This window comes from Saimiri boliviensis, chromosome 1 (assembly GCF_048565385.1).
Source record: "Saimiri boliviensis isolate mSaiBol1 chromosome 1, mSaiBol1.pri, whole genome shotgun sequence".
NCBI classification, from domain to species: domain Eukaryota; kingdom Metazoa; phylum Chordata; class Mammalia; order Primates; family Cebidae; genus Saimiri; species Saimiri boliviensis.
The window spans coordinates 287,849,892-287,862,335 of record NC_133449.1 but is presented as its reverse complement, the minus strand read 5'-3'; the positions used below and the strand labels follow the sequence as shown (position 1 = coordinate 287,862,335).

Sequence of the window (12,444 nt, the reverse complement as noted above, 5' to 3'; positions counted from 1 at the left end):
ACATAGCTTATTGACAACAGAGTTGAAATGAGGACCCAGGACTCTTGGCCACCAGTATATGGCACTGCCCGTCGTTCATGAGTGAAGAGAGTGAGATGTTAAGTGGAATATGCAAAACCTATAAAGAGCTAACAAAGTCTCAAGCAGAAAATATTACTTGAAATCACTCCAGCGGATAGAGCTTTGGTCTGAACCAGTACAGCATGTCCCTGTTGTTATTAAACTTTTCAGCCTTAGTCTGCCTCTTAGGCTCTAAAGTTGACATCTGGTATATCACAAAGATGCACCTGCAATGCAGCTTCTGCCTCTTCTAAAGCTGGTTTTGCTGCTTCCAGTTTTTCTTCAGCAATGGCTTTGTCTTTAGAGATGCCGTCCACAATGGCCTGGGCCCTGTCCTTGACCTTCTGTACCTCAGCCTTGACCTTTTCAGCAGCCTGTGCTTTCATTGTCACTTCTTTTAAGACCTAATTCAATATAAAGCAAAAAACACTTCATCAAAAAGTATTAAAGACCAGCTGAAAACGTACATTTTTACCTTGATTTGGTGATTTTGTCCACTTACCCAGTATTTTATACATAAATTTAAGAATATTTTATTCCAATGGAAATTAATGCATACTTTCATAGTTATAGCCAGTGGATAGGCATAAATCATTAACACTTGTGAACTAGGATTTCAAAAGGAATATGGCACATGTGTAAATGCCCACCCACCATGTCAGCTTTATCGTTGGCTACTCGTAGCTCCTTTTCCTTCACTTCCAGTTCTTTGCTCAAGGCTGCAACAGACTCTGAAGCTTCTTTGAGTTTTTCCAATCCAGTATTCATTCTGGGATTGAAAATCCAAGCAAGCAATGTTAAAATGTGTAAGACTTGAATGCAATTTTCAAGTACTGGTCCACTAATGAGTAGCAATGGTCCTATCTGAAGATTATGTGTATGCAAGTAGCAAACCCAAGAGGCCTTAGCAAAAAGGATACAGATCCAGGCTTGACTGTAGACCAATAACATGTATGTTCTTCACAGAATACATGTAAGAACCGTGAACCCACTAGAACATGCACCATGAAATTAGGAACAACAGTGAGGCTAGAATATGTGTCATGTAGGAAACGTATTTAATGACATTAAGCTAAATGACAATAGACTTCAAAGCCATGAAGCCCTGTCAGAGGAAGAAAAATAATGCCTGTTTTTCAAAAGAGGTCAATGAAGTTAAAAGAAGAACAATGTGGGCTTTAAAAAAGAAACAAATTTAAAGCCATCAGAATGGCTGTAGGGAGGAACTAGCTGCCTGCCTAAACCTGAAGTAACATGATCTTATAAAGATGGGACCCCTCAGAGTCATTTCGTGTAATCACCCACTTAGGGATTCCTTGCCCCGGCTGATTCTGGTCATGCTCAGGCAGATGATCTGATTGTTCAGAAAAGCACAGGGCAGAGCAGTGGCATTTGGAAGAAACTTCAGAGAAGCAGGGGTACTCCTTAGGCAGTGAATATATGCATCGACCTGGCTTTTCCTGCTCAGTCAAACAGAAGGGATGGGAAGAGAAGGGTGAGAAGAGGAGAGAGGAAAGAAGGGATGTCTGCATTCTCAACTCCCTTCCAGGTCTATTATTTCTATCCTGGTGTCACTCAATATTATAGAAAGCAGCAGACCACATAAAAACCTTGCAACCGTTTATCCTGGGCAGCAAATAAAGCCCTAGAAACCAAGGAATAGGCTGTAGATGAGGGTTTCCCAATCTCAGCACCACAGACACTTTAGGGCTGGATAATTCTTTGTTGTGAGGGCCTGTAGGAGTTCAGTCAGGATGGTGGGAGAAATTGTAGGAAAAGGACACAAACTTTCTTGGAAGGCCAGGAGGTTTTTGCAAAAGCCTTGGGAGCATTTTATGGCTGAAGACAGCCTAATCCCCTTACCGTGAGCTAACTGCATAGAGCAGATAACAAGGGAATGCAGGGAAGTTTAATCTAAAGAGCTTGTTTAGTCATGTGGTCCTAAGACTGATCTTTGATCTTCCACAGGTGCATAACTGCTCCCTACTTGGGGAGTCAGCAACGTTAATTACCCACACATGGTGTTTGCTTTAGGTCGTTGTCATTAGGGGACTACGGCTGCTGACTCTTTACAGCACCCTCCTCAGTGTCTGTGAGTGGCCTGGTCCCCAAGCCTGCTCTTTCGCTGGATATCTGTGTCTGAGTGCATTTGTTCATCTGTCACTGGGTCAGACCCAGCAGTGAGCTGCTCTGAGCGCTGCAAGAAATTTAGCAGCATCCCTAAACCTCTGCTCACCACATGCCAGCAGTACCCCTTCCCTGCCCTGCTGCCCCAGTTGTGACACACAAAAATGTCTCTCATCATGGCAAAATATCCACTGGGCCAAATCTGTCTCTGATTAACAGCCACGGCTTTAATATAGCTTTGTGTATGAATATCACACTTACCTTTTGGCCAGGGTCTGCACCTCCACATGCTTTTCTCCATATATGAACTTATAACCCTGAATAAAGGAGAGGTATGATTTGGGCGTCACATGGGTAGAACGTCGGAATCTCTGGAAATAATCAACACACTTCTCGGCCACCCCATCCTGGAAGGAGCCCATGCATTGGACCACCTCCTTCTTGATTTCCAAAGTGCAGTCAATATCATAGGAAGCGAGTAAGTGTTCAGACACTAGAGACAATAAAGATGACAGTGTGTGAAATATGAATGTACATTACCCTTTTAAAAGCGAACTGTTTATTTCTAAAACTTAGGAATGCATGCCATTTTGGTAGCCCCAGCTAGGCAGATCTATGTCAGCATTTGTGGCCCCAGGCCTATAACAGCAACAATTTTATTTTCTGTTTTATGTATAAAACTATAAAAAGAAACTTTAAGCCTATCATCACTCTTTGTTGTCTAGTGCTTGTACAGAGATGTCTCTTCTACACAGCTGCAGGTTCTGGTCAGCAGCCAACCTGTTTTACGGTTTACATAAGGACAAATGGTACAAATAACTCAGAAATCAGTGTCCACCTGGTACTCATATTTAACAGTGTCACTTATTTTGTCACTCAGAACCTGTCATACCCTTACTATCCCTGGCTCTGACTGCATTTGGCATGTAGAAATGTTCATCACTAAATTTTTTTATGCCAGAGTCATCTTGTTCTTAAATGTTGAGCTGGTAATTTGTGGTCAGCTCTAATTTATAGCATTCTTTTATAATGCTTGGGTAAAAAATCTGCTGTTGAAGACCTTTACCTTCCCCACAGTCCCAAATGGGGGAACAATTCTAAGACAGCCTTCCCTGCTGTGTGAATAGGCCATAGCACCAAGGAGGCCCATCAATCACCACATGCACTGAATGCCTGCTGCAGAGCCTCCACTGTGATGGGCACCAGGGAATGAAAAAGGAACATGAAACTTGGTCTCAACCCCAAGTAATTCACAAGAGTCACACATAACGCAGTTAAAATGATCACAACCATTTGTATGTGTCTCAGAAGAAACAGCCTGTGTATATGAGTATTGTAAAGAGAAATATGGTCAATAAAAATGGAAGAGAAATGAAAGGAATCAAGTAAGCAAGCTTTGACAAGTCAACGACATAAAAACTATCACCATCAGTACTGTTACTAAATAAAGTTCTTAATGCTGTTATTGTGGGGCAGTATTTATATTTATGCAAATAAGAGAGACAATTCAGCAGCTTGGTGACAAAAACAGTTTACCATACACAGAAAGGTAATAATTAAGATAATCAAAAGTCATGTTTTCTCATATTAGTTAACAAACCAGTACAAAGAACAGTTTAAACTCTAAGAAGTTCAAGTCTAGGCACTGGAAACATAAGAAAAATTCATACTTATGACACATTTTGCGTAGGTGTTAACCACAGTGGCTGTGATATCTACCACGTGCCAGGCACAATGCTAAATGCATTACTTGGCATTAGGGGATATTCTCGGGGAAGCGCCCATCTTGTGAAAACTTCCTTATATTTATCATTTAATGATTTTCTTCCTTCCTATGTAAACAGAAAGTACCAATAATGGTGACCTTACTCTTTACATAGCAAATTGTCTTTCTGTCTCTCCAAAACATCAAAGAAAATAAAAACAGAATGGATTTAAGCATATTTCTCCACAGACCCAGGATCTCTGATGCAGGAAAGGTTACGGAAAGAAGCAGAACACTCCCTCTTTAAGTGACCCATGCCTGCTGAGATTCAGTCAAGAGGCCAGAAACCCTTCTGTCATCTTCAATATCCCATAATCAAGTCAGCAATGCCAGTTTTGGGGCTACCTCCAGGGATTTTACAATATAAAGTAAAGCATATTTTTCTTTAAATGATTCATCAACAGATTCAGTCCATTTAAATTCATACATATAAAAATTCACTTTTTTTCAAAGATATTTATAAATTGTTAAAATAATACAAAATCCACTATTAGCCTTAGGCATGTCTTTAAATTAGAAAAACATATAATAATGTAATACTTTTGCTTTATTTGGAAGATTTCTTATGATCTAAATGAAATGCTAACACAAACAAATGATGTATTTGTTTCTAGATGCAGCTGGAGATAATAATTTAATTCAGAATCAATATCCTTAAGGCAGCTAAAATAATAGTTTTTCTAGAAATCTTATTGCTAATTTTATAAAAATAGTAACTAACACTATATCCCTAAGTGTATAAGCACTTCTAATACTCACAGATGGTATTCTTTCAGGTTAACATTAGGCAGGTTAATATTGGTTATTTTTGAGTGTGGGAACATTAGTTTTCCCAACAAGATTTTCTATTTACTGAAGAAACCATGTTTCATGTCTTTTAATTATTTTATCCATTACAATGACTAGCATGGTACTAAATATTATATAGCATGCAGGCTGTAAATAGACTAAATTGGAGCCATACCCACAAAGACTTACTGGTTATCAAAAGGTTTAAAAACATTTAAATGTGCAGGTAAATTATGTAATGCATAAGTGTTATAGATTTAGGAGGTTCAAGAAAATGGGAAATTTCAATATTCCTAAGTGAACAGAGGAGGATTGAAGGATGTGATATATCTTGATTAAGCCTTGGAACCTGCACAAATAAAAAAGATGGAGAAGAATATTCTTGATAGAGAAAATTGTGTGAAAAGATAAGGATGATTAAAGCATGTCAGAGGGCAAAGAGGTGTATCTGAAGGGGGAAAATGAGGTTTGTGTTGAACTAGAGAAAGACTGCAAGTGAGTCAGGCCCATATTACAGAAAGGTGAGGCATTTCTACACAGTCTGATCCATTCATTCAATGTCGTAAGTATCAAACTCCAGTAGCTGCTGAAATTGTGAACAAAGGCTGTGTGACTTTTGACCTCATGAGAGTTTTTAGTCTAGTAGGACATTAATTTAGTTTGTAGTCTAGTAAGCATTAATCAAATAAATAACACAACTCAGCATATAAATTACCAACTGTGGTTAGTCCTAAGGAGGAAAAGTACAGAGTGCAATGGAAGGAATACCAGGGGATCTGGCTTAGTGGGGAAACAGAGCGAAGAAAAGGACGACTTTCCTGAAGAGATGACATTTGGCTGAGCCAGCATTATCTAGACCAGGTGTCCCCAAACTTTTTACAGAGGGGGCCAGTTCACTGTCCCTCAGACCGTTGGAGGGCCACCACATACTGTGCTCCTCTCACTGACCACCAATGAAAGAGGTGCCCCTTCCTGAAGTGTGGCGGGGGCCAGATAAATGGCCTCAGGGGACCATAGTTTGGGGATGCCTGATCTAAACAAAGGAGGAGTGGCTGGGGAGAAATGGGAGGACCAGAGCACTGCATGGAACAACAACAAAAAAACAAAGAAGCATATTCAAGAATCCAGGAAAACAGAGCAGGAAGGAAAAAGAACCTCAGGAGAGGCTAGGGAGGTAGGTAGGGTCAGCTCTTCCCAGCCTGAAGGCCATACCAAAGGCTGTGCTTTTTCCTAGGAACAATGGAAAGACATGGAAGGTTTTAAGCAGAGATCAATGTGACTGTATTTGTGTTTTTACCATTATTCTGGATAATAATGGATAGGAGTCAGGTGAAAGAGGTGAAGATAGCATTAGAAAGTCACTTGGGTTTTCCAGGGGAGCCACAATGATAGCTTGGCCTAGGATGTCAATGAAAGGGAGAGGACTTGGTGATGGATATGACTTCGGAGCTGAAGAAAGAGGAGGTGTTGATGACAAAGAGGTCTCAGGTTGTCTAGTTTGATGAGCATGATGGCTCTTCCTGAAAGAGAGAGACCAGAGGAGAACCACTTCAGTTTCAGATGTTTAAGGGGTTCTCCTGATGTTCTGAAGTAATAAGTCAGGGATGAGACCTGAGTATCTGCAGCTTTTAAAATATCAACAAATAATTTCTCACCAAAAGCTTCAAAAAACAAAAAGCTAAATGTATGCTCTCTAACCTCTCCTCTACTACTTTTATGAAGCATCCATAAGAATGGACCAGGCAGGCAGCTGAATACACAGATTTCAAGCCAGGAGACAGACTAGACTTGAGATAAAAAATTGATGGCACATATTATACAAAAGGCTGTGGATGAGCTTTCCTGGGGAGAAGCTCTGGAGTATATAATTGAGACTCTCATGCATCTGTTGATGAGTCTGTCTTGTCTTGAGTCTGTCCAATAACATGAAGCTCAATATATGCGTTTTGAATGAACGAACAAATACATTCATGCATGAAGGTCGGAATATTTGCTAGAGACTGAGGATAAAGAAAGAAGTTTCCCTGCCCTTTATGTAATCTTGGTTTGGGTTGGTGTGATAAGATCTAAAAGAATGGGACAATAAGAAATTAACAAAGGAGGAACCTTTGTTAATTTAATAAGACCTTTGTCTTACAAAAGAAGAGCTGACTGAAATACAAACTTAACAAAAAGAGCTTCATATTTAAATCATCTTAATTATGGCATATTACAGTATTTGTCACCTGAAATCGTTACTTTTACTGTTAATGATAACACCTTACAGAGTATTTTATGAAATATTTGCATATTGATAACTGCATTTCATAATAAACTTTAATATAGCTCTGAAATACTCTTGATCTGTGTTCTGCATGTATATCCTACTTGAGTTTTAAAATCTTACCTCCAGTTATAGTTACATTTTTATGGGACTTTAAATTTTAAATCACTGGTCTTTTCTCAAACTTTATAAAACAAAAGACAGAACTGTGCTGTACATTTACATTACAAAAATGTTAAAATATTCTCTGTTTAAAAGCCACAGATTAGAAAACCATTTTTGTCAATAGCGATGTGCTGAGAATAAAACTTCCCCAGAAGATAAGAATTTGTTTTTAAAACAGGCAATTGATAGATGATAGATAGATGATGGATAGATGGATGGATGGATAGATAACAGATAGATAGATAGATATTTAGACAGATAGATAATATAGATAGATGGTAGATAGATAGATAACCTAGGTTTCAGTCTCAGTACTGATCCTACTAACTTTTTCCACCTATGGCAACCCCTCAACTTCATGATCCTCAGTTTCTCCTTTTCTAAAGGGCAAGACACAGGTTAATCAGTCATTCTCAGACAGGGTACTACAGAGCTGGAGAGGCAGTGGTGAGGGCAGCAGAAGTGGGGAGTTAGAGGGTGAGACTCCAGAACACTTCCTTCCCCCCACCCCCATCTACTTTTCACTATTTTATATACTAAAACTACTTTTAAGGTATTACTGAGAAATAAGGCTCTTCTGCATAAAACATTCTTAAAAGTTTGAAAACTACTGCCCTGAATTGGGGTTCTCCTGATGTTCTAATGTAACAGGTCAGGGATGAGACCTGAGTATCTGCATCTTTTAAAATATCAACAGATAATTTCTCACCAAAAGCTTTAAAAAAGGAAAAAAGCTAGTTGTATGCTCTCTAACCTCTCCTGTACTGCTTTTATGCTCCAGTTTCATTTGCAGAGTAAGGAAGCACTAATGCTCCACGGCATGGGAGATTAGAAAGCCGCAGAAGCAGCAAGAACCCCGGTCAGAGACCACGCTGGTTAACATCTTTTGTCAAGTACAGAAACCAGTAGCGAATCGCTGGATAGTGTTTTCCTCTTTGGTTCTCAGCACTGCAGCCTTGAGAAGGAAATGGCTAAAAGACTCTAGGCTTTAACTACTCTTGGGCTGACAAACCTACTTGAAAAGAACACAAGCTCTGTCCAAGAGATTAAAATCTCTGTGCCTTTCTCTGACATCCTGGAGCCTGACTGGAGATCCAACTGAGGAAGAGCCCTCCAGCATCCCTGAAAAAACTAGAATCCTTGAACCCTAACCCAAAGGGATACAGACTGAGGATGTCATTCTCTGAAAACCACACTCTGGGAAAAATTAACTACCAAACAAGAAAGAGCATGATTTTATAACAAAAATCCTCAAGTGTTGGACAGAGTGAGTTAGCTCAATTCAATGCAGAGACAGCAAACAACAGAGAATATAAATAATTAAGTAAACACTGTAAACCAAAAGCCCTTTCATTAATATTTCCACCATACTAACCAGCAACTAAAGCATCTTTAGGCCATCGGCTGAACCAGTCAATCGTGCATCCTGAAATTAGTGCAGGGAACTTCAAAGCTCGGTTTCGAAATTTCTCGCCCACTGGTGAGAAGCAGAGCACAGTATGAAGGTTCTGTCGGACCCGACTCATAAAGTAGTCATGCAGGTTCTCATTGGTAGGAGGGCACCTGGGTAATTCTTTTTTCATGACTGACATCAAGTCGCTATTAATTTCATCAATTTCATCTCGAGCAAATAGGTTAGAGACCTTGAAAAGAAGTACAGGCATGCAAATTCGGTGTACACATAGGAAAATAGATCAAAATGTAGAGCTTAATACATAGAAAGTCTTTTCTCCATTTGTGTTCTCGAAATCACCTACAGAAAATTACCTAAAAGTTTTCAAGATGAAATATACCAAGTTTTAAAATACGCAAATGATTCTACTATTAACTGCAAAGTTGTAGCCCTGGAAGGGAATAAATGGACATGCCAAAAATATTAGCTTTCTTTCTAATTTCCCTCTTCTGCATTTTCATTTGTTTCTTGGAACATTCACTGATGTTTTAAATGCTTAGCTCCAATTTTTGATGGAGAGTTTTATTCTTCAAAAACCCAACAGAAAAAGCCATCCTTCATACTAATCACTTAATACCCATCCCCAGTAGCACTTATTCAAGCCATTAAGAAGAAAATATGTAGAACTCTAAGTTGCAGGAGATCTGAAGGAACAAAACATACAAAGAATAAGTGAGCACCTACCTCACCTGATGACAAAACATTGTTCATATATTCCAAAAATGACTCATCTTTAATCTCATTGTCTGTGAAAATAAAAGTGATTCCTTTGCCTTGCTGACCAGCCGTTCTATACAAAACCTTCAGATCTTCCATCAGATTTGATGTGTTGTAGGATCTAAAGAAATATTTTCATTTTGTCATTAGCTAAAATATTTTCATGAGAGGGAAAGAACCTTGCAACAATGCATTATACCATTTGGCTAACAAAAAAAAATGCTGATTTTGTTCTATCATATAGGTATGTATTTTATATGAATGTTACTGGTTAATTTTTAAAACCCTACATTACATAAAACATCATAATTAATGTTTTTATACAAAAACTATACTGAAAAGTCAAACTGAAACAAAAATACAATTTTTACCACAACCAAATGCCATTAAATTTCCAAATGTATCATTTTGAAATTTTTTGACAATGATAATAGAAAAGTAAAATTCAATTACTGACATTTGATTGGCAATTGGTATTTGTGATGACAGCTCATAAAGTAAATAAACGCAAGCTTTAGCTATACAGGGTAAGTGAGATGCCCTGTTAGAAACAGTGCCTGCCTCATCCCCCAACACCATTATCATCATTGCATGTTTATATTATACATAAATGAGATTGTTTTCTGAGCAAGCAGTACACTGTACTAGAATACCTGGAAATGTCATCAAACAGCCCACTCTGAAGGTTCTCTAATTACCCAAAGCAATCTTTAGGCAGAAATAAACCTACAATCAAGAAATATTAGCAAGGCCCCACTGTGGAGTACTACATTATGCCAAAAGTATAAATAAAATTATCAAAATTCTGGAAACTCAGATTTACTAAATTATTATTTGTACTTCAGCCACTAAACTCAGAATTCAGAGTGCAAGTGCAAATAGCTATCTTATTTTTTTAAAGCTAGTGAATATTTAACTCTACCTTTTCCTAACTTCTATAAGCTATACCCTAGAATTGAAAATATCACAACCAAGTCTTAATACTTTGAAAAGACACCTGGAGAAGTGAGATCCAAGAGATCAGAAAACATTTCAAAGACACAGCAGAAGAGGAAGAGGAGGAGGAGGAAGAGTGGAGGGGAGGAAGAAAGGGGAGGAGGAGGAAGGAGAAGGAGGAGGAGGGGGGAGGAGGAAAGAAGAGGAGGAGGAGGGGGGAGGAGGAAGGAAGAGGAGGAGGAGGAGGGAGGAGGAGGGGGAAAATCTTCAACCCAGTCTCCTGGATCTCAAGGGCCTACTGCTTCAAATAATATGACCTAAGACACCTAACAAATAGTTGTGCTTCCCAAATGAGAGTCTCTTGCATCTCAGCCTTAGCCACGTGGCTGTAAAAGCCTTTAGAAGTTTAATAATGTCTTGAAAGCTATGAAAAGGAAAGAAAGACCTTGGTCCTTCATCTCATCAGTAATGGATCATTCTCAGTGTGCCACGCAGAGGAGCTAGTCTGCCACAGTGAGAGCTGTGGTTAGGTGTGTTGGCTGCAGTATTGTGGTGCAGTAAAAGTCACACCAGACTAAAAACTAGAAATTCTACAATAAATTCCCAGATACATCTGAGATGTTGGGCAAGTCATAGCCTCTCTGAGCTTCAGCTGAGAGATGGGCTACTGCTATCTGTCCACTAACTCACAAGGTTTTTTTGAAGATCAAGTTACCACATGCATATAAAAGTGACTTGAAAACTACAAGGTTTTATACAAATGGTTAGGAACGAAAATTTGAGTCCAGTGCCCTTCCTGTGCTGGTTGCCATTTCTGTAGCTTGTCTTCTATCCACAAACTAGAAAAATCATATGCAAGGTAGCCTGAATTATTTCTCTCTCTCCCAGTACTTGAATAAAACAGTAATCTTTGAATTTATTCTCCAAGAAGAACCCTTTAGGTAAGGCCAAACACAAAGCGTAACAACAGCTTAAATATTTGAATCTCCAAACCCAATGTTTAATAACTTTCAGCCTTCATTCTACCAGGTATCTACGGTCCACCCTCAATGAGACAGATCAGCAGCATGTTCTGCTCATCAGTGCCCAACTTCTTGCTCCTACACCTAGAAATTAATGTCATGTGGTTTCCGCCCAACCTAACTTCCCAAACTGGCCTCCTGGTTCTAATGTTATCTTGGTAAATTCTGAAATTCTGTTTGACCTCTCTGAATCACCTCTGTTTATCTCTTCATGTTCACTTTTCATGTGCTAATTATATCTTCTCCCTGCACTATGCCCACATCTGTGGTCAGCTCCTCTGGGCTTCCCTGTCTTATAAGTAGCAGCACCATCTAGGTAGTTTCTCAAACCAGAAACCAACATGCACCAAGCCCAGAAGCTCAACTTCCTGATGATCTCTTCAATCTCCACTCTCCATTCTCACTGCTGCCACTCGTGACACCATCATAGCTTGCCCAGTCCCCTGAGACAGCATTGTAACTATTCCAATTTAGTTCCTTCTATTTCCTGTACATAAAAGAGAAATGCATTTAAACTTCAGGTAGCACCTTTTATCAAAATCCATGTTATGTTAATTAAAGTAAAAGTTTGTTACCTTGTCAGAGTGATCTGGAAGGAAATGTAGCCAGCAATGAATGAAGCCAACCTCGTCAGGCTCTGCTTTCCTGATCCGCCCACCCCAACCAGGAGGGCATTTCCCCGAGGAGTACGAATAACTCGAGAGATCTGTAATACGAAACAGAAAAAGCATGTATCATTCAACATGCAAATGTTCTATTTTTCCTATTTATTTAATATGTAAATAAGGCCAAATTATTACTTTGGAAGATATAGTTGTCTCAAGATCAGACTGGAGATACACTGGTTGAAGGAATGAGGGCATTTCTGAAATAGAATAGTGTTGGGCTGCATTAGATGGGTTGGGGACCGTGGGATGCACCTTTAGAAACTAGGAGGACATCAGGGCAGAAAAGTCAGCACAAAGCTCAGACTGTGCTTGCTCTGGATTTAAAAGGAGATGTCTACCTAAAGGGGACTTTTGAGGATTCCTGTTAGTTGATCCAACCTAACAGAGTATGATAGGAAGGAGAACAGAAATGTTAGAACAATGTCTACCTTTGGCATATTGGGCATACGGTTGATTAGACTATCCTCCACATTTGAAAA

At 39.2% G+C, this 12,444-nt stretch overlaps 1 protein-coding gene across 4 annotated transcripts in view; it reads right to left on the bottom strand.

The window, feature by feature from the left end:
- DNAH5 (dynein axonemal heavy chain 5) overlaps positions 1 to 12,444 on the bottom strand; it is a 358,938-nt gene that overhangs the window by 89,778 nt on the left and 256,716 nt on the right. For all 4 annotated transcript variants that reach the window (XM_039471819.2, XM_074387173.1, XM_003932490.4 and 1 more), the window contains 6 exons: positions 11,873 to 12,003; positions 9,307 to 9,460; positions 8,545 to 8,812; positions 2,449 to 2,680; positions 715 to 829; positions 288 to 464 (listed from right to left, as the gene is read on the bottom strand). In XM_039471819.2, the coding sequence (XP_039327753.2) occupies positions 288 to 464; positions 715 to 829; positions 2,449 to 2,680; positions 8,545 to 8,812; positions 9,307 to 9,460; positions 11,873 to 12,003 (1,077 nt within the window). The remainder of the gene's footprint in view (positions 1 to 287; positions 465 to 714; positions 830 to 2,448; positions 2,681 to 8,544; positions 8,813 to 9,306; positions 9,461 to 11,872; positions 12,004 to 12,444) is intronic.